General features: G+C 44.2%; 1 protein-coding gene across 9 annotated transcripts in view; it reads left to right on the forward strand.

Annotated features, from left to right (window-relative positions):
• The window catches only part of ATPSCKMT (ATP synthase c subunit lysine N-methyltransferase), a gene marked incomplete at its 5' end in the record, with an annotated part of 240,472 nt that overhangs the window by 100,700 nt on the left and 117,105 nt on the right, over positions 1-22,667 (forward strand). Inside the window, one exon of one of the 9 annotated variants that reach the window (XM_082725174.1) lies at positions 12,362-13,296. The exons of 7 other annotated variants lie outside the window; for them this stretch is intronic. In XM_082725174.1, coding sequence (XP_082581300.1) covers positions 12,362-12,379 — 18 coding nt within the window. In that variant the 3' untranslated portion in view covers positions 12,380-13,296. Of the gene's footprint in view, positions 1-12,361; positions 13,297-22,667 lie in introns of those variants that run through there. One more of the 9 variants, XM_082725165.1, reaches the window with a different exon arrangement.

Genomic DNA, 22,667 nt, shown 5'->3' on the forward strand with positions numbered 1-22,667 from the left:
AGGGACGGAGGAAAAGTCCGGCAAAGGCCAGGATGTCACATGGGGGTTCGGGGAGCGCTTCTTGGCGGCTCTGACCAGCTCAGGAAATGAAGTTATAGAAACCCGGCTCAGCCCTTCCTTCAATCCCTGTTCCAACTCTTTTCTTTCCTACCCCTCACTGTCCCCTCTGTCCTGGGTTAAATAGTGTCCCCCAACGTCCTCTCTGCCTGGAGCCTCAGAAGGTGACCTTCTTTGGGAAGAGTGTTTAAAAACGTATTTCCTAGCGATGAGGTCATACCAGAGTGGGGTGGGCTCTCACCCAACAGCTGGAGTCCTGATAAGAGGAGAGAACAGGGACACAGACGCAGAAGGGCCACGTGGTGACAGAAGCAGAGGTTGGAGGGGTTGCACCTGTAAGCCAAGGAACGCTAGGGCTTGCTTGGCCACCCAACAGATGCTGGAAGGGACAAAAAAAGGGCTTCCTTCCAGAGCCTCTAGGGGGCTGATGACCCTGCCGACACCTTGACCTTGCACTTCTGGCCTCCAGGACCCTGAGAAAAAAAGGTTTCTGTTATTTTAAGCATGTCGTTTGGTAATTTGTTTTGGCAGCCCTAGAAGATACCACACCCTCTGAGAAGAAGAGGTGTAACTCTTTGGGGCCATTTGAAAGACCAGAAAGTTCTTTATCTTCTCCGGTGGCCCGGGGTCTCTCAGCTTGGCCGAGTTGGCGCTCACCAGTGAGTTAAGAAGCTGAACACAGGCTAGTTTGGGGTTGGAAGCTGTGGGCTGTCAGGCTTATTTCAGAGATGGCGGCTCTTCATGACCTTCTGTCGTCTGAGGGCTCGCTGGAGCAGAGTCTCTCCTGGTCTCTCTGAGTCCCATGAGAGAAAGCATGCTCAAGTACTTCGTGATGTTCTTAACTCCGTGTCTGGTGCTGTGGGGGCTCCCTCCTTTCAGGATGAGGATGAGGCAGGTTTGGATGCTTAGAGGTGTACAAAGTGCACAAAGTAAAGCATGGGGTGTCGGGGTGAGCTGGCTGGGTGTTCTTGGTGTCGGGAGGAGGGGAGATCACACCAGGACAGGTGAGGGGGTGGAGAGCCTGGGCGGCCTTTGTAGGACATGCTGGGAGAGGTATCTAAGAACTGTCATCTTCATAGGAGTTTGCAGGATGGAGCAGATGAGGGGGGGCCTGCAGATAGGGAAAAAGAGAAATCCGTCTGGACAGCTTCAGAGAACCAGAGAACCCAGGAGAGCTGGGTTCTGTGCTGGGACCGACTCTGCCGGCTGCTGAAAGCTTCACCACCAAGACAGCCCTTGCTGGTGAAAGGCCAGCGGGGCCCAGGACCTTGCAGCCCATGGCCCTGAGGCCTAATTCTTGATCCGTCACTTCAGCAAGCCCCGATGGCCATTTTGTGCCTTCGTCTTCCACCCCAAAACACCAAATCACCCACGATCCTGCCCAGTTTCAAATGACACATAAATGATTGTAAAGTGGGTTGGAAATACGAATGATCCAGAAACGATAAATGGTGTTTCCCAGGATCACGCCAGTCTGGCATCAGCTTTGTGCTGCGAACTTCTGACTCTCTTTACTTTCCACTCTGTCTCAGTATTTGATGTGAGTAGGTTTTGCTGTTTCTGTTGATGTTGTTATAAACTCACACATGATGTTCTCTGTGTGGAAGTAAGCGTCCTGGCTTGTTATTCCCTTGCATTTCCTTCCTAGCTCTTGAGGACAGATTTCCTATATCTAGTAGCCTCGTGGACGTGATTAGGAGCGTGGGAATGGCAGGATGCACGCACGCTGTGATTACTGCAGAAATCGAGTTCTGTAGAGCTTCCGTAGGAAGGTGTCAAGGTGTGGAGGAGGGACTTGAGATCCGTAGGGCTGGGTCCTGCTCACGGGTCAATCACAATTTGATGGGTAGTATGCTCAGGGCCAGGAGCCTCATGAAATTTCCTTGTCTTATTTTTTTTTTTTTGCAATTCTTTTCTTTTTTCTTTTTAAAGTTGACACGAAGTTTACATAATGAAATCGACCATTTTAAAAGGAACAATTTGGTGGCCTTTAGTATATTTACAATGTTGTGCAACAACCTCCTCCATCTTGTTCCAAAACATTTTCAGTTTCCCCAAAGGAAACCTCTGCATGAAGCTGTGGCTCCTGTTACCCCTCCCACACTCCCGAGCACCCACCGATCTGCTTTCCTTGTCTGCGGATTTACCTGTTCTGGACGTTTTGTATGAAGGAAATCATACAACCTCTTGGTTTAGGCTTCTTCCATTCACTGTAACGTTTGGACGTTCATCCGTGTTGTAACATGTCAGCACGTCATTCCCGCCGACGCCGATACTCTCCACAGCATGACGGTGCCGTGGTTCGCGTCTCTGTCCATCTGCTGCTGGACATTTGAGCCTTCGTCTGCCTCTGGCTGTAATGAGTAGTGGTACCGTGAACAATCGTGTATGTACATGGATCTATTCGAGTACCAGTTTTCCATTTGGGGGATATATCCCTAGAAGTGGAATTGCTGGGTCATATGATAATTTTATTTATTTTTAAAAAATTAAAAAAATTTTTTAATTTATTTTTTATTTCTTTTCAGTATAACAAAATTCATTGTTTATGTACCACACCCAGTGCTCCATGCAATCTGTGCCCTCTATAATACCCACCACCTGGCACCCCGACCTCCCACCCCCCGACCACTTCAAACCCCTCAGATTGTTTTTCAGAGTCCATAGTCTCTCATGGTTCACCTCCCCTTCCAATTTCCCCCAACTCACTTCTCCTCTCCATCTCCCCATGTCCTCCATGCTATTTGTTATGCTCCACAAATAAGTGAAACCATAGGATAATTGACTCTCTCTGCTTGACTTATTTCACTCAGCATCATCTCCTCCAGTCCCGTCCATGTTGCTACAAAATTTGGGTATTGGTCCTTTCTGAAAAATTTTTTTTAAAGATTTTATTTATTTATTTGACAGAGATCACAAGTAGGCAGAGTGGCAGGCAGAGAGAAAGGGGGAAGCAGGCTCCCTGCTAAGCTGAGTGCCCGATGCGGGGCTTGATCCCAGGACTCTGAGACCATGACCTGTGCCCAAGGCAGAGTCTTAACCCACTGAGTCACCCAGGCTCCCCATATGATAATTTTATGTTTGACTTTTTTCATAGCATCTGCCCCATTGTATTTTCCCACCAGCAATGTACAAAGATACCCACATTTTAAATTAAAACAACTTTTTTATTGAAGTATATTTAGCATACAGTGTTACCTTCGTTTTGTGTGTGCTGTCTAGTGACCCAGAAATCCTGTAGATTTCTTTTTTTTTTTTTAAAGATTTTATTTATTTATTTGACAGAGAGAGATCACAAGTAGGCAGAGAGGCAGGCAGAGAGAGAGGAGGAAGCAGGCTCCCTGCTGAGCAGAGAGCCCGATGTGGGACTCAATCCCAGCACCCTGAGATCATGACCTGAGCCGAAGGCAGTGGCTTAACCCACTGAGCCACCCAGGCGCCCCATGAGTTCTTAGCGCTCATCAGGATAATGTACTCTCAATCCCTTCATCTCACCCATTCCCCACCCCCCTCCCCTCTGGCAATCACCAGTTTGTTCTCTGTATTTAAGAGTCTGACTTTTGCTTTCTCTTTTTCATTTTGTTTGTTTTGCTTCTTAAATTCTACATGTGAGTGAAATCGTATGGTATTTGTCCTTACGCCACTTAGCGTTATACGCTCTATATCCATCTGTCCATGCTGTTGCAAATGGCCAGATTCCATTCTTTTTATGGTGATATAGAAATATATATCACACCTTCATTCATTTGTCTGTGGATGGACACTTGGGCTGCTTCTGTATCTTGGCTATTGGAACTAATGCTGCAGTGAACATAGGGGTGCCCATAGCTTTTCAAATGACTGCTTTTGCTTTCTTTGGGTCAGTACCCTGTAGTGGAGTTACTGGATGATGTGGGAATTCTAGGTTTCATTTTTTGAGGAAACTCCATACTGCTTTGCACGATGATTTCGCAGTTTACACTTCCACCCACGGTGCGTGGAGGGGGTCCCTTTTCTCCACATCCTCACCAACACTTGTTATTTCTTATCTTTTTGATTCTGGCCGTTCTGATCAGTGTGAGGTCCCATCTCATTGTGGTTTTGATTTGTGTTTTTCTGATGACTGTTCAGCAGTGCACAACTTTAAGGAGGCACTTAACTCTCAAGGGTCACAGGAGTGCCAACCATGCATTGGAAAGACCTCTGGCATGCGTGCCTCCTTAAATGTGCTGCCCTGGGGCCTGGGCCTCTTGCTGTTGGCGGGGGCTATTCTCTACATTGAAGGGCCTACTGTCTGCAGCCTTTTTTTTTTTTTTTTTTTGCTTCTCTTGGAACCCCTGACTCCATCTGTCATGCTGCTGCCATCCTAGGGGAAGGAGCCCCCTCTGACAGCTCGTGCCTCCCTCGTCCTGTGTCTGTCCCTCTGAGATTGGGCTCAGATCTGCCCCTCCTGGGTTAGGTGCCCACTGTGGACCAGTCCACACGGACGGGAGTGGAGTCTGTAGGCAAGGGACATCTGCCGTTAGAAACCCAGGCTTGGAGGGAGCTGGAAACAGTTTCCTGAACGAGAGAAGAATTTCGTCCCTGGAAGCAGGGAGGGTTGATGGGAAGATTGTCTTTCGAATGAAGGGCAGGTCTCTCAATGTAGCTCCGGGCCCTGGACAGTCTGAGGCAGGAGAGTTTTATTAGCATACCCATTGCAAGGAGGAAAATAGGAAATCTGAATGCACATTGAGAATGTCTCAGGCTGGACAATTTGTTTAGCAGCATTTTTGTTTTCTATAAAATTGACAAAGTAATTTCCTTGGCTTATGTTATACTGTACTTCATTAGCTCTTTCCACATTGTGGCATGTACAGAAAATGACAGCCTAAACGGGGTAAGTGGAGACAGCTGCCTGTGCCTCAGTTGGGGGTCTGGACTCCGGATATTCTGGGTCTGAGGGTGTCCCAACTCGACAGTCACCCTTAACCTATTTGCCAGATGCAACTGAGCCATGGAAACCCACTTCTAAGGGAGAGTTTCAGTGCAAAGTCACTATCTTTATTAAGATCTGCACCGGGGCACCTGGGTGGCTTTGTCATTGAAGGATTGGGCTCTGGATTTCAGCTCAGGTCGTGATCTCAGGGTCCTGAGATTGAGCCCCACATTGGTCAGTCTCTGTGCTCAGCACAGTGTCAGGTTTAGAGTCTCTCCCTCTCCCTGTGCCCCTCCCCCTACTCATGCTCGTTCTCTCTCTCTCTCTCCAATAAATAAATAAAAATATTTTTTTCAAAAGATTTTTATTTATTTATTTGACAGAGATCACAAGTAGGCAGAGAGGCAGGCAGAGAGAGAAGGAAGGGAAGCAGGCCCCCCGCTGAGCAGGGACCCCCCCCCCAATGCCGGGCTCCATCCCAGGACCCTGGGATCACGACCTGAGCTGAAGGCAGAGGCTTTAACCCACTGAGCCACCCAGGTGCCCCTATATAAATAAAATCTTAAAAAGATTAGCAGCCATTATCTGTTAGTAAGGTAGGAATTCACACATGCAGAGTCCTAAGGAAATGATAGCCTGCTTGCTCAAAGAAGTGTAATGGCCACATACTACTCTTCATGCTAATCATTCATTCATTCATTTATTCACATACACACGGTATTCTCTGCGCCCAACACAGCGCCTGAACTCACGGTCCTGAGATCAAGACTCGCGTGCTCTATAGACTGAGCCAGCTGGGCACCCCCATGCTAATTTTTTACATTTGTCGGGGATCCAGACACAAAATACCCTATCGCTTTAATTTCCACTGAGTTCAGTTCCTCCGAATGAGTTAGCCCACCGTGCCTCCTGCGTACTCTGGCTACTTACTGTGTCTAAATGGCTTCTTAAATGCAGACCATGGTCCATGGTACGCTCACCGCAGATGACGAGATGATGCCTGTGGTTGGAGGTAATGTCTGTTCTTTGGTTTATAGATTCAGAAGACCACAGAGAGTTCCATGGGAGGCCTAGCGGTTGTATTATAAATCAGAACTAACTGGAAAAGGTTTCAGAGTGCTCCCTGCACTGTTATTGATGCTACTTCTCTGGAAAGCGCACAGGAGGTCTTAATAACCCCTTCTGTTTTTAGTGGAGGTAGAGGCAGGAAGAGGTGGGTGGCTAGATGCCCTGCCCTGTCCCCTCACTTGCACAAAATGAAATAGGTTCCCATCATGGGGCAGGACAGGCTTTGGTCTTTTGTCAGTCCCGGGTGAAAGCAGCTAATTGAGGAAGTGAGGGGACCGATGGAAAGTCACTGAGTGTCAAAACTACCAATCATCCCCAATCCCAAGGAGCTGCTAGTCCATGGCCTCGAGGCCGTGGGGTGGATGAGTGGATAATTACATGGCAAAGACTGAGGGAACGGCTACAGAGCTTGAAATAATTTTATATTGTATTATTATGTGAAAAATGAGGCGGAGGCTCCTTGCCCTCACCTCCGGCTATCCCCAGCATTGGGAATATGGTTGTAATATGGTCCGGGCTCAAGAAACGTTTCCTGGATGGATGAGTGAAGGAACTCAAGCGTTTCACTGCATCCCTTGTCCATATGCTGGCAAAACATCCCCCGTAACAGAGGGCAAAAATCAGATTTTTGATACGAGAATAAAATGTGGTGTTAGAAATGTGAAACGTTTTGAAAATTGCAAAGAGAGTGCAGAGATGAAAGGTCCAGCAGAGGGAATATCATCCACAGTGCAGAGTAGCGCGGTGCGGTGACAGGTGGTGGCTACACTTGCGGATGTAGTGTAAAATACAGAGTTGTCGAATCACTTTGTTGTACACCTGAGGCTCATGCAACGCTTTGTGTCAGCCATATTAAAAAAAAAAAACAAAACTGAGCAAAAGACAATGTCTAAGACAAGAGTGATCTAAAAACTACTCAGTGATGTAGTAGAATGTAGTAGTTGGGAGTTAGGAAACCTGACTTCTATACTACGTGTTTTTCAACTTGATACACATGCCTACGAAGCCCTTTCCATCAGGAGGGAAAAGAAAGACTATTCAGGCCCAGCATGGGAACCCCCAGTAAGGAAATGAGAAAAAATATCATTGTAGGGCATCAAGTCATACCGTAGGACTGAATAAAATCCGGCTGTACTAAAAAGTTAAGGAAAGAGTGATAGAAGTGGTCAGAGGTGAGAACATAGAATTGTGTACTTATGGAGCTCTTGATGGGAGGACATTTTTGTTCAAACTTTTTTTTGGATTAGTGTGCGTTTTAAGAGCTCTAGAACATTATTTTCTTGTTTTTGTTTAAACTTATTTTGGATTTGTGAGGGAATTATATGTGTAAGATAAACCGGAAAATACGCAGGCAATGCACAGACTAACGCCCGCCATGACTGTGACCGTGACCAGAGCCTGGCAATTCCAGTGCCCCTCCTCTGCCTCCACGCCTCCCACCAGGGAGCCACCAGGAAGTCCCTTTTCAGATTCTCCTGATATAAAAGGTATCACACCTTATAAATTACTCCGAGACTTGTCGTTTTCATTCAGCATTGTGCCTTGGAGAACTATCCATTTTAGTACATATTGATCTGCCTTTTTTTTTTTTTTTTTTTAAGTGCTCAATGCAGGATATGAAGACAAATAGAGCAGTGCCTGGAAAATCCTGAGGGAATGTGACTTCGTACTAGAACGACACTAGAATTCTATGCCCAAAATATCCATCAAGTTGGAGGGACACTTCGAGATGTTTTCAGCTGGGCAAGAACCGTTTACTCCATTGTGTTAGGGAGTTACAAGTGTTAAGGAGCAAGAGGTCAACCAGATGGCTGGGAGATACAGATGGTGGAGGCACCCGGGGCTTGGGCCTGCCCAGTCCTCTGTTGATGCTACTGCTGCTCTGTCTCTCTGTCTCTGTCTCCGTCTCCTTCTCTTTCTGTCTCTTTGTCTCCCTCCACTTCTCATTCCTGCTTTCTCTCCTCTTCAGGATTCTCAACCTCCTCTTGGGGTCCTTGCAAAGTAGCAAAGGACACCCCCCCCCAACTTTATTACATAAGGCAATTCAGTCGTTTTTTTGTGCCCCTGGCCCACCCTGGTTCTTGGCTTCACTAAACAGTTGTGTCCCTCTGTGCAGAATTCTACCCCCAGCCCCCACTCAGTCCAAAGAAACTCTTGTCTGGGCAAAACTTGCTTTCAGATTTATTTTTTTCTACTGTTTTTCTCTCTTCTAACTTACTAAGTCCTGCCTTTTTCTTTCATAATATTTCATGTGGCTGTCCTTGACTTTCCTTTGTGTCTTCCCAATGTTTTCAGTGGGGTTCTTTCATTTTCTGTTCATTCTTTGTTTTTCTTCTCTTTTTAGTCAATAGAACTGAAGTATTTTCTGCTGAGCTTTTCTTGGCTCTCTCCTGTGGATTCTTACTGTGACCATTTCATGACAGTTTCTAGAAATTATGTATTTATTTATCCATTTTTTTAACTCAGGGAAAATGTAAGAGCATTTCCCTCTGTCCCAGGTGGCTGGGTCTTTTGTGTTTTAATTTGATTTTCGGCGTCTATGTTTATTGCATGTGATATAGAAAGTTTTCTGCCCTGTCTTTACTTTCTGGAGATTTTCTTGTTGGGTCTCACTGAGTCTAGTTTTTGTGATACTTTCACAGGCACTTGAACTGAAGATATTTTCTGTTTTTGGGGTGTGTGTGAATATAAGCATGGCTCTATTTCTGTGCATATAAAACAGACCTATTTTTTAATTATGCTCCTTAGGTCATCTGTAGTGTATTTTATGTCTGCTTTATGTGTGAGGGATAGAGGAAAGTGCACAGAAATTCAGAGCTGTTATCTTTGTTATGAGATTACATCCTTTAACTTCATAGAGTGCCCATTTTGTGTTCGTCGTTAATGCTTTGTGGTCTGTAGTCTGTCTTCAGTGATACTAGGATCCCAACCTTTGCTCTTTTTTGTTTGTGCTTGAGTTTTGAAAGACTTTTATTCATAAAGACTGAGAAGTCTTCATGAAATATGTTGGTTTTGGAGTGGCTCTTGTGTATAGCCTGTGGCTGGGTTTGCTTTCACTCCCAATCTCTTCCACCCCTTCCTTCTTCCCTTCCTTCCATCATAGACGACTCGAGCTCTTTTTCCTCTATTAATGGTAGAGGGAATCGATTTTTAGTGTTTTGTATTATTTTACATTATGATTTTAATTTTTATGCTTTTATATAAAGTCATTTACCAGGTGGCCTATTGTCTTTGAAAATCTTTCTGAAACTGAGGAAGGTTTGCATTATTATTCTAATGGTTGCTTCTATAATTTCATTCAAAATTAACACCCTGGGTCCTCTATTTTTTACACAGTATGTTCCCTCCAACAGGGAAATGATAAAAATCGCCGTGTGTGCTTCCCTCCCATACACCCAATTTTAGTCAATAATAGCCATCTGTTTTTAGCATGCGTGTAAGGTAGACTTATTTATACTTCTACCCCATGATTTGTTAGCGGTTAATGACTTGTTGCTTTTTAGTTCTTGTAAATGAGGCAGTCGACAAATGTACTCTGTCGTTCACACTCTTCTGCCCAGTTTTGTCATGACGTCATTTCTCCACTGTCATGGTCTGCGGCATTTAGTCCAGCTCTGTGACTCTGGTCCATGAGTTTGTTTTGGTCTTACTTTTCATTCAGACATATCCGGTGCTCACTCCTGGGTTCTTTCCCTAGGGTTTTCCCAGTTATCTTCTGGTTGGCTGAAGTGTGTTCTCTTACAGCTTTCTCAAGTAGGACTCCTGATAACAATGCTCCCTGACTTCTTGCAGTTAAAGAAAAAGTACGCTTTGTACTTGAAGGACACGCCTTTCTTTTCCCATCTGTACCTCTTAGGTGCAGCTCCATTATCTTCTGGTGATTAATGGTGAAGAAATCTGAGGCCAGATTGAGTTCTTTGTCTACAGTTTTTTTCTATTTTTTAAAAGCCAGAAACTTTACTGTGATTAAGTCTTGGCGTTAACCATTCTAGATCAACTTGTTGTCTGGTACACAGCATAATCTTTAACTGTCCAGATTGCATTCTGCTTTTTTTTTCCTTGAAAAATTTCATGGATTGTGTCCTAAAATATTTGCTTTGTTACCTTGCTTTGTGTTTCTTCAGGGATTCCAGTGATGCAGGAGTTGACTCTCCTTTACCTGCCTTCCAGATCTATCATTTTCTAAGAAAAAAAATCTTTTCTTCGGTTTTGTTTATAATGCTTGAATTTCTCATTATTATTCTCTCTGCTTCTTGGTGAACTTCCAGAGTATCTAGACTCATTTTTGCTCCTTGAAATATTTATTCATTTATTCTTTCTTGGAATATAGCCACTCATGTTTTATTTCTTTCTGATAAATAATTGTATCTTTCCTATGTTCCTGTGTTTCTGATTGTCTTTTGTAGAGATAATGACCACACTGAATATTTCAAAATTCATGGTGAACTACTTAGTTCAAATTTTTATGTGCTCTGTGGCAACATTTTTCTGCCGAGTCTTCTTCGTCTTTGATATATTTGTTGTTCTGTCCACCAGCATTTCCTAGATCATCTGGGTATTAATGCTGTGCTAATTCCCTTTTTATCATTGATCACTGAGTGATCATATTCTCCTTAGTTGGTAAGTGGTTTCCAGTTGGGGGACAGGGTATTTTGCGACTAAGCTAGCTTTCCAGACGCAGACTGCTTCTTGAAAATGTGGCTTTTAATGTGATTTTTAAAGAAGATTTTATTTATTTATTTATTTTTGTGTGCATGAGCAGGAGGGGGGCAGAGGGAGAGGCAGGCCCCCCACTGAGCAAGGAGTCCAATGCAGGACTCTATCCCAGGACCTTGAGATCATGACCTGAGCCGAAGGTAGCCACCTAACTGACTGAGCCACCCAGGCGCCCCCTCAGTCTTTACGTAGGTCTTCAAGTTCACCGATCATGCTTTACTCCAAGTCTCACCGAGAATGCAGTTCTGTGTTGTTGGCAGTGCTCTTGTTGCTTGTATCATCTGGGGGGCCAAGGAGAGACACATACACGTCAATAGCCATGTTCACTCTTGAAGTCCATCTCTGTTTCCTTAAGCAATCTTTATATTTCACTTTTGACATACAACTAAGCCTTTAGGCATTTATATTTTTTAAAAATATGAGCTTCAGGTCTGATACATATTTTTTCTAGTTGTTCGAATATCTTTTGTTGAATAATCTGATCTTTGTTTCTTGTTTTGAAATGGCATATTTGTCACATGCTACCATCCTGTACTTATTCTTTTTGGAAGGATTTTTTTTATGCCTGTTCCTACAGTTACGATTACCACAGTATTTTAGTACTGAATATTTATAAGGTGCTTTGTATCTTTTTTTTCCCTGAATTTATTGACTATTTTTGCTATTCTTCTAGATTTAATACAGTATGGTATATTTTGGATCTCCAGAATGGGGATACGACATGTATTATTTTCTGTGTTTATTGAAATATGGAATTCTTTCAATAGTAGAATAAGACTGTCTCTCTTTTGAAGTGGGTCTGTAATGTAGTCTGAGAAATGCTGCTCTGGTATTTCGGCAGTGAACACCATGCTTACTGTTGACATCAAGAAGACATCATGGGCACTTGGGTGGCTCAGTGGGTTAAGCATCTACCTTCAGCTCAGGATCTCAGGGTCCTGGGATGAAGCCCCCTGTTGGGCTCCCTGCTCAGTGGGGAGCCTTCTTCTGCCTCTGCCCCTCCCCATCATCTCCTGCTCTCTCACTTGCTCTCTCTCTCAAATAAATAAGTAAAATCTTAAAACAGCAACAACAAAGAAGACATCTGACATGTTATATCGGTATATTCCTATCTCTCTAATTTTTTTTTTTTTTTTTGAGAGAGAGAGAGAATGGAGGCAGAGGGAGAAGGAGACAGAGAGAATCTCAAGCAGACCCAGCATGGAGCTTGACCAATCTCACGACTCAGAGATCATGACCTGAGCTGAAACCAAGAGTCCAATGCTTAACTGACTGAGCCACCCAGGCGCCCTTATTTTTCTCAATTTTTAAACAGCCAGAAAGGAGATTAAATTTTGCATCTGTTGAGAAGACTCATTTCCCTCCCTTGACTGGTTAATATAACGTGTTATATCCAGAATTTAATTCCCACTGGGAGGCATCTCTACCTTTCTATGATAAACCATATATGTTCTGGGCACATTATTATTCTAATGTATTTCTAGAGTTGATGAAATAAGATTTTTGCATCTATCCTTGTGAGAATTAGTTAGTAGTTAACTTTGTCACATTTTGATTTTAGGGGGTTCAACCTTCTTAAAATAGAACGGAACAATTCTTTTTTTTCTCTTTGTTTCTTCCCAGGCAGCTGAAATTCTGTAGAAATGACCAGTTGCTCAATGGCTGGAAGCTGCCCGCTAAGGAGGCCTGATGGGCAGTTCTTTGGCGGGTTGTCCTTTTCCTCTGCTGTGTGGAGTAATGGACGGCTCCAGTGGAGTGTGCCCAGCGGAGTGTGCCTGGCGGAGTGTGCCTACCGCAGTCCCTAGAGTATGAGGGGCTTCTTAACCTTTTCAGATGTTTCTGTCTTTATCTGAACATACATGCATAATGATAGGACCTACATCACAAGGTTGCTGGGCAGGTGAATGGAGACAGTACAAGGAAAGCATCTAGCCAAAGAGTCCTTGACACTAGCAAATGCTGGATATACATTGGCCATTTTCTTATTCTTGATCTAATCAGATGTGCTCCACTTGCAAGAGCCAATTTCAGTAAATAGAAAATGTCTATATAATTAGCCATTTCATCAAGAGTTAAATTTTCATTACTATCCATTTGTTCCTAGTATTTGCTTATCATTAAAAAAAAAAGGAAACAATTTCTGCATCTGTGGCTCTGATCCTTTCTACTTTTCAATAATGGATAGCACTGTGTCCCCCTCTTGTGTTTTTGTTTTGTTTTGTTTTGTTTTTTTGATTAGCATTGTTTTGGGTTTATTTTGTTTATCTTTTCAAATACTGGATTTGTTTATCGATGGTATTATTTTCCTGCCTTCTCTTTCATTAATGTCTGTTTCTGGCTGCATCATATTTCTGTTCCTGCTCCCTCTGTTTTGCTGTTGTTGGACTTATTTCATTGATTTCTATTTCTTCTTATTTAATAAAAAAAAATGTGAAGTTAGGAATTTCTCTTTAGGTGCTTAATGTTTAATTAATATAAAGCAAGAGTTGGCAAGCCAAGACTGTGGATCAAATTCAGCCCGTTGTCTACTTTTACAAATAAAGTTTTATTGAACACCTGCCCAGACAGGCATTTCTGTGTTGTGTATGGCTGCTTTCACACCCCCAAGGCAGAACAGATTAGTGGCAACAGAGACCTATGGGCCACACGGCCTGCACTATTTACTGTGAGGTGCTTCCTGGAAAACGTTGGTTGATCCCTAACAGGAAACGTTCCATAGTTGTTGATATATACTTTTGACATTTAAAAAAATTTTCCAAATAGTCTGTAATTGTACATCCCGCAGGTTATCTTGGGAAGTGTTTTAATTTCTTTGTGGTTTGAATTTTCTTGTTTGTAGTTTCTTTAATTTTTAGTTTCATTGCATTTGGCCAGAAAATATTGCTTACACAATCCCTTTTTTCCTTTTCTCTTACTTTCCTTTTGATTTACTGAGATGTTCTTTTATGGCCTAAAAGTATGACCCATTTTTGTAAATGTTCCAAAGACATTGAGAAAGAATGTGTATTTTCTATAGGAAACAATAGTTTGATACTCACAGACTTTACTCATTATATTATTTGAATCCTAATTCTTTATTTGTTTCATAGCTATATAAATGGAGGGCTCCAGATAAAGCTATGGCGGAGCTCTTTGTTTCTTCTTGTATTTCTGACAGCTCTGGTCTGGCTTGTTTTGTGCCTGGTGGAGTGTGCCTACAGCAGTCCCTAGAGTACGAGGGGCTTCTTAACCTTTTAAGATGTTTCAGTCTTTATCTGAACCAGCATATCTGGGTGCAAACATGGCAGAAGGACAGACTGGAAAGCACCTGCTCACTGGGGCTTTCCTTGTGCTGCTCGGGGAACCTGTGCCACCACTGCCATAGAGATGAAGCCCAGGCCATTCTGCCAAATGAGGAGATACTCATGGCTCATTTTCTTCCATTGCCCCTGTCAGTTCTACCTGCAGTCAGCCACCCCCAACTTGTAGACCACAACAGCCAATCACAAATCAGGAACGAGGTCAGCTGAGACCCTCAGCAGAGCTTCTCAGTTGAGCCCAACCTGGACTGCCAACCTGCAGAATGGTGCACTGAAGAAATGGTTGTCGCTTCAGGCTCCGAAGCCCTGGTGTGGTTGGCCATGTAGCAAAGGCTGACACGTTCATTGTGAATTTTGCCTTTTGTCAATATCAACTAACACTCTGTGTCCAATGATAAACCTTCCCATGTATTGTATTAGAACCATACGATCTGCTTTCTTTCTTATTTTTATATTTTTCTGTATATTTAGGTATACACCATGATGATTTGTTCCACATATACACCATGAAATGATTACTACAGTCAAGCTCATGATCATGTCATGTCTTCACATAGTTATCTATGTGTGTGTGATGAGTGCATCTAAAATCTACAGGGGATAGTCTCCGGGAGCTGAGGGTGTCTGTCCTACAACCATGAGCAAACTGAATTCTGACCACAGCCAGTGAGTTTGGGAGAAAATCCGAACTTGAGATGGGATCACAGTCCTGGCTGACACCTTGGTTTAGCCTGATGTGACTCCGAGCGGAGGACCCAGGTAACCCATGCCAAGACTCCTGACCCATAGAAGTTGTGACATAGTGTGTGTTGTTTCAAGCAACTAAGTTCGTGTTATTTGTTACACAGCAATAGGAAACAGTTACACCTTTTAAAAATAATATGGTTATGTTGCTGTTCATGGAATTATTAGTTTTAGGCATCATGAATGACTTCTTTCTCTGATGGTTGAAGTGTTTGTTCCCTACAACACCTGACCTTCTCTCCCGATTTGTACCCCATTAAAGTTTCAACCGTGGGCTGACCAGTCTACTTGATTTCATCTTTGCCCCAAGGATGAGCTCTGTAACTCAAGGCCTTCTCAGTTTTATCTCTTACCAGTTGGAGATGAGAAAGAGTTCCATTTTCTAACCTGCAAATCCTAGAATTTATGGCCTCTCCAAACACTCTTTCAATCCTGCTTGTAAAATGGCCATTTCTCCTAAGAGCTTATTTCTTTCTTATGGTGCCTTGTCAAAAACAGCCATTAGCAAATATCCAATGTTACCCATATTCTGCTTTCCCACTTTGCTAAAGCTACAAATTCATTAGTTACGCTCTCAGCCTTCTAGGTTCTCACAGGTGATCGTTTTATCAAATGCTTCGTCACTGCTTAAAAAGTCTTTACTGGCAGTTTCCTTGCCACTAGCCACTCTGCCCTAAGACCCACGGACATATCTGGGGCACTATTATGGTAGCACCTGGCCACTGGTGTCCATCGTTGAATTGTTCAGCTCTTCCACCGTGACAACCAACAACGAAATCAAACAACTAAATGCATGTGACCAAGGTTTATTTCTGCTGGTCGTGGGTCTGCAACGGGGATGTCTTCATGCCAGGATCCAGGCCCAAAAGGCAGCCCCTCTCTGGAGAGTAAAGTACATGGTGGTTTCATGCAGTGAATCTTACGGCTTTTGCTTGGGAAGGTCACATGTCACTTCCGCTCAGATTTTATTGGCCAAAAGAAGTCATGTGGCCAAGCTTGTTACCAGTGGGTCAGGCATGTGTAAACACCCCTCGGGGAGGGGCAACGAGTATCTGCTCCAGCACCATAACCACTGCTAATGGATTGGGAAACAATTTTTAAGGAAGATTTATTCATTTATTTGAGAGAGAGAGAGAGAACGGGAACAAACATGTGAGTGTGGGGAGGGGCAGAGGGAGACAAGCAGACTCCCTGTTGAACTGGGAGCTCCACCTGGGGCTCCATCCCAGGACCCTGAGACTGTGACCTGAGCCAGAATCAAGAGTCAGACTTTTGGGTGACTGAGCCACCCAGGCACCCCAGGGAGACGATATTTTTAAGACACAAAACCAAGGAAAGGTTAGTTTCTAGAGTATTTAAGGAGTGCCAATAAATCAACAAAAAAAAAAGAGGAGGAAAGCATAGAAATATGGGCCAAGGGAATAAACACGGAGTTTACAGAGGGGAAAGCTAATGTTTGTGAGCTTATGGAGAGATGCTCAATCTCATTAGCAATCAGAGATATGCAAATGAAGCCAAGAGAGCCGTGCAACTGTCAGAACCTGTGAAGTTGGAAAATACCAAGTATTAACTTGAATGTGGGGAGCTCTTTGTGTCTTGCTGGCGAGCATGTAGACTGGGGTGCCTGTTCTGGTGAGTGATTTGGGAGGAACATGTGAAATGGCATGGACAAGTGAAATAAGGAATGCATTTGGGGCTGGAAAGATCTGTCTTTGTGAGATTATCATCCCCTCATCTTTCCAATTCCAGCCCTCCTTCCTTCCTCATTCAGTACTCGAGTCCCTTCAGGCCATAAGATCTGAGAGGGTGGGACCCTGTCTGGTTTGCTCTGTTGCATCCCCTGCAACTTACACAGTGCTTGGCACAGGTAGACCCATAGTCTGTGTTTGGTAAATAAATGCATATTGTAAAAAATTCATTAAAGTGAGCGACTTGCCTTCCTGAGGCAGGACGATACGGATTTGCTGGTATATATTTGTATTGCCTGAGTCAGTCCTCCTTTGGGATGTGTTTTGGACTGAATTGGGACCCTCCCCCATGTTCTTCCATTTCCTGTGTCAAAGTTCTCATCCCTGATGTGACTGTATTGTTATTAATCGGTTTAGAGCTCCTTGGTGGTCAACCTAGGATTGGGAGATGGGGCTTTGGGGGAGGCAGTTAAGGTTAAATGAGGTTGTAAGGGTAAGCCCCTAGTCGAATAGGGCTGGGTCCTTATAAAAAGAGGAAAAGACACGATCCCTCTCTCCATGCACCCCCAGAGAAGAGACCAGGGGAGGGCATGGTGAGAAGGTGATGTCTCTAAGCCAGGAAGAAAAATCTCACCAGAAACCAACCCTGAGGGCACCTTATTCTTGGACTTCTAGCCTCTAGAACTGTGAGAAAATAAATGTCTATTGTTTAAGCCCCCATTCTGTGGCAATCTCTCAGGGCAGCCTAGGCAGACTAATATGGAATCTAATTTATCATTTGATATAAACCTGAATCATTTGGTTTAATTTGCACTTCTATATAGTGATTCATACAAGGGCAGAAAAAATATCCAGCTATTCAAGTCTCCCCTATTGATCATAATTTGCTAAAATAGAAATGTATTTTGGGAAGCTTCCTATTTGAGGTGGCTGGGAACTCTGATAATGCAAAGTTCACCAAGGAACCTTAGGCAAAAGTTTGAAATGGTTGGATAAATGTAGGGCATGTCATTCTTTCTGAGTTGACAGGGAGTTTTCAGATCCCTTACTTTTTGTTGGTTTGAGACCTGGTATAGGAGTTGGGTTGTCATGGTGTGAAAACCAGGTTCGGAATGGAGGATCCACTTGGACAGATAGAACCAAGATGCAGGAAGAGAAAATAATGGCCTTTCCCAGGTTGGGAGACAACTTTCCAGTCTTTGTGGTGCTTTTATAAATACAATTTCAGTTGATCTTCCCAACATGCTAGTAAGGTCTCTGGGACAGGTGGTATTGTCCCTGTACGGTTTAGCCTTTGATTTATAGGAACCAGTAACCGACTCTTTTATTTTCCCAGATGGCTCAGCGGGGTGTCTTTGCTTGTCTTAGTAGTGTTTGCGCATGTAGGGTGGGAGTGGGTTTGACTTGGTGGAGGTGACTTGGCTGGGACGCTTGGCTCTGCTCCACATGCCTCTCATCTTCTTTAGGGGGATTGCCTGGGCATGTCCTTCCCATGGTGATGGCAAAAGCTGAAGAAAGCAAGTAGAAACGTTCAAGTTCTCTTGGCATAGACCTGGCACTGAGGAACTGTTTTTTCTGTTGTATTCTATTGACCAGAGTCACATGGCTGAGTCTAGAGTCAGTGTGGGAGAGGATTACCAAGTTAGTTGGCACAAGATAAGGATACAAGAGGGATGAGGAACTGGACCATTAATATATCAACTACCCCCACTTTACAAGTACTGAAGCAAAGGCTTCGAGATGAAGTGACATTTTCAGGGTCTGCAGGTTCTTGGTGGTCAACCTAGGATAAACCCCCATCTTCCCACCCACCTACTGTGTTCTTAAATGACAACTATGGCCCACAGGGGAGCAGTGGGTTGGTTATAGTTCTGTTATGGCTCCTGGTGGCAGGGAACACTTGAATAAATCTCTGGAAAATAGACCCAATTTTTTAAAAAAGCCTTGGCTGTCAAAATCTGATTTCCTGGTTGAATGAAATGGCTTTGTTGTTCAGATCCTTTGAGTCTAAATTTATTTTACATGAATTTACTTAAGAAATTGATTATAATTCCCTCTCCATTTGGTGCTGTGGGGGGTATAATTGGAAGTTTAGAGAGAAAAAGACAGAAACAGCTTTAAACTATTCACATGCACCTGAATTTGCAGAAGGGTAAAAAATATAGGAGACTTTGAGGAAACTAGGCTGCATTAGACTTTCTTTGGGTTTAACTAACCTTAGTCTTGGCTAACATCAGTGCTCACTGGGAATTTTATCTGTGCATTTTAGAAAACAGGCTCCAAAGGTCTTGGCCACTTGTCACTCCTCCCCACCCCTTTACTGTTTTTAGCACACATCGCTCCGGGAGAAACCCAAGGCTATGCACTGTCTTTTTCACGTGCCCTTCAAGATGAGGTCTCTCTGTCTCTGTGTCTCTTGCCATCAGTGATGGAGATACTGATACGGTCAAGTTTCAGTTTGTTGTGGAATGTTTGTCACTCACTCAAAGCCTATTCGAATCTCTACTATAGAGGAATGGCTTCGGGGATTTGGGCTAAATCTTTGGCACCAAAACATCCTGGGCACATGGGATCTTATCTGAGGTAAGCACTCCATTTACAGCCAAGAAAACATTTGGAAATTTTAACTTGAAAGTGAATCTTAACTGTTTTAAGGCTGGACCAGGCTGAGAAAAACATCATTTGATAAGGACATCGGTGACATTCAGGTGTTTGTGGGGTTGAGGCCCCTGGAGAAGGTGGCTTTTTCATAGAAGGCATGCAGGACAGCCGTGACAATGTTGTTGTCTCCTGAATGGCAGGCGTCTGTGTTGTGTTGGACAAATGAGTTCTGTCACTGGCCAAAGTTCTTTAGTACCAACCATGGCCAACCACCAACGTTTGGTTCTAGAGGCGTTTGGTTCTAGTGATTCTTCTTGTCCATCTGTACGTGCTCGTCACATCACTCCCGCTCCTCTAGTAAACTCACCGTGGGTACGGATGCATGCTTTCAGTCTTGTTTCTATACTTTCCCTTGGGCTTTCCTGACCATGACCTTGCCCCTCTTGGTAATGACTCTGACCACCCATACTTACCTCTGCTGCCTTTAGATTCCTTGCGTATACTCCTTCTCCCCAACCAGCCAGGGGGTCTCTCCTGATTCCAGGGAGATGGCCTCATGAGACCCTCCTGTGCCCAGGCCTGCTGAGGGTTAACTGGGTCCCTCCGATCTTTCTTGTGTCCTGAATGTTCTTGTCCAGGAGGCTCTAACTCCAGCATGTGTGTTCACTTATCTGTATGCCCGGTGTCCTGAACACCTTGGCCACACCGCTTTGTGGTGACGGGTCTTCAACACTAGGTGTAAGCTGCTCCATGATAACAGCTGTCACTTACTGAATGTCCTTAATGGGCTGTGATGGCTAATTTTATGTGTCAACGTGGCTGGGCTATGTTAGCCTGGTATTCGGTCAAACATGTCTAGATGTTGTTATGAACGTATGTTTTAAAGGAGATTAACATTAAAATTAGGGGGCTTTGAGTAAAGCAAACTATGTTCCATAACTTCTGTAAGGCGGGTGGGCCTCGTTCTGTCAGGCAAAGGCCTTAAGGGGATAAAGGCTGATCCCTGCTGCGGAAGAGGGAGTTCTGTCAGCAGTTGCCCTTGGACTCAAGCTGCGCCAACTCTTCTGTAGGTCTCCAGAGAAGGCTTGTCAGCCTACCCTGCAGAGTTTGGCCTTGTCATCCCCACAGTCACATGAGCTGACTCCTTGAAATAAAGCAGGTGCTCCCCCCCGCCCCTGCCCAGCCCACAGCCTGTTGATTGGGTTTCTCTGGAGGACGCTGACTAATACAGGAACAAGCACTACACTAAGGGCCAATGTGTATGATCTCATTTAACTCTCACAAACAGCCTTTTTAGGTGGGTATTACCATTCCCCTTTGCAAAGGCGATAAAGAGAGTCATGGAAAAGGCAAGGAACTTGTCCAAGGTCACAGAGCACGTGGCAAAGTGGGGAAGCAGACTGGCACTCCCTTCATGCTAACACCTACGAGCTTCCCATGACCGCTTCCCTGTGTCTTATCGTGGTTTATCCAGTGCCTGACCCCTAGTAGGAGCCTGGTAAACATTTCTTTTTAGTTTATTACTGTATAGTTTTTTATTACTGTACAGTTTTATTACTGTACAGTTTTTGTGAGTCAGGAGTTTGGAGATGGGCGAGCAAGGTCCTCTCGTCATGTTTCATCAGCTGGAGTCATGGCGCGGGCCACAGCGGCTGTGTTCTCTGAGGCTCTGCTTCCTCTCCCAGCCTCACTAGCTATTGGCAGAATCCAGTTCCTTGTGGTTGTAGGACTGAAATCCCCATGGCATTGCGGGCTCTTGGTTGGATGCTGCTCTCTGAGCCCCCTCGCTGGCTCGCTCGCCCACACACAGCAGAGTTTACTCTCCCCCTGGGCCGACAGGACAGCCTCTCTCTGGTACTTCACCTTCATCTGAAGGGTTCCCCTGATGAAGTCAGGCCCACCCAGTGTGATCTGCCTTTTGATTCCTTCAAACTCAACTGACCTGTGACCTTAATTACAGCCACAAAGTTGCTTCTTCCATAAAATGTATCACGATCATGGGCATGCTCTCCCTTCATACTCACTCAAGGGAAGGGGAGTGTGCAGGCCACGTGCACCAAGGTGGGGAACTTGGGGCCCATCTTTGAATTATACCAACCACAGTGACAGACACAAGAACCAGATACGGGAGCATCTCCCAGTAGAAGAGCCTTTCCATGCTCCTTCAGTCTTTTTGTTTTAGTAACTTGTTAAAAACATGATCCCGAAATAATGTGAGGGGGAGTTCTGGCTCCCCGCACCGCCTCCCCCCCCCGCTTCCCATGTGTGAACTCTAAGTTCCTGGTTTCACTTGGCAGCAGGAGACTAAGTGGGCTTGCTGGGACATTGCACCAGCATGGGCAGAAACAGAGGCCCCCCATGGCCATGGCGCACCCTGGGGCTCTCCCTGCTGCCTGTGTCATGTGGGTGGTCAACTTCCTCCAATTCCTTAGGACTTCCCATTTGTATATTCAGACACTTAAAAAATTATTCCATGAATATACTCACACTATAGAAAAAATAAATAGGCATAAGAAGAATAATTAGCATAAAGAAGCATAAAGAAAATGAAAATCGCCCTCAACCAGGCTACCCGATTGTTAATATTTTGCTTTAGAGTTTCTCAGATTCTTTTCATCCATATTTTAATATATGCACTCTTTTATTTATTTTTTTGTTCATTTCAGAGGTAGAATTTAGTGATTCATCAGTTGCATGTAACACCCGCTACTCATTCCATCACGTGCCCTCCGTCATGCCCATCGCCCCGCTATCCCATACCCCCACCCGCCTCCCCTCCAGCAGCCCTCAGTTTGTTTCCTAGAGTTAAGAGTCTTTTTCATTTTATTTTTGAGTAAAGAGTCTCTCAGAGGAGCCCGTGAAATATTTAAGTGAAGGAAGGAAGACACAGATTTTTCTTTCTTTTTAAAAAACATTTAATGTATTATTTGCTTTAGAGGTAGAAGTCTGTGAATCATCAGTCTTACCCAATTCACAGCACTCCCCACAGGACATACCCTCCCCAGAGTCCATAAACCAGCCACCTTATCCCTCCCCACCTCCTCCTGCAACCTTCAGTTTGTTTCCTGATACTTAGTGTTTCTTATGATTTGTCTCCCTCCCCAGGTCCAATCTTGTTTCATTTTTCCCTCCCTACCCCCCACAACCCCCCACCCTGTCCTCAAATTCCTCATATCAGGGAGATCATATGATAATTGTCTTTCTCTGATTGACTTATTTCGCTAAGCATGATACCCTCTAGTTCCATCCATGTTGTTGGCAAGATTTCATTTCTTTTGATGGCTGCATAGTATTCCATCGTATATATGCACCACATCTTCTTTATCCATTCATCTGTTGATGGACATCTAGGTTCTCTCCATAGTTTGGCTATTGTGGACATTGCTGCTAGAAACATTTGGGTGCACGTGCCCCTTCGGATCACTACATTTGTATCTTTAGGGTAAATACCCAGTCGTGTGATTTCTGGGTCGTCGAGTAGCTCTATTTTCAGCTTTTTGAAAAACCTCCATACTGTTTCCTGGAGTGGCTGCACCAGCTTGCATTCCCACTAACAGTGCAGGAGGGCTCCCCTTTCTCCAGATCCTCGCCAATATC

The sequence above is a fragment of the Mustela nivalis genome (genome assembly GCF_964662115.1).
Source record: "Mustela nivalis genome assembly, chromosome: 3".
Classification (NCBI taxonomy): Eukaryota; Metazoa; Chordata; class Mammalia; order Carnivora; family Mustelidae; genus Mustela; species Mustela nivalis.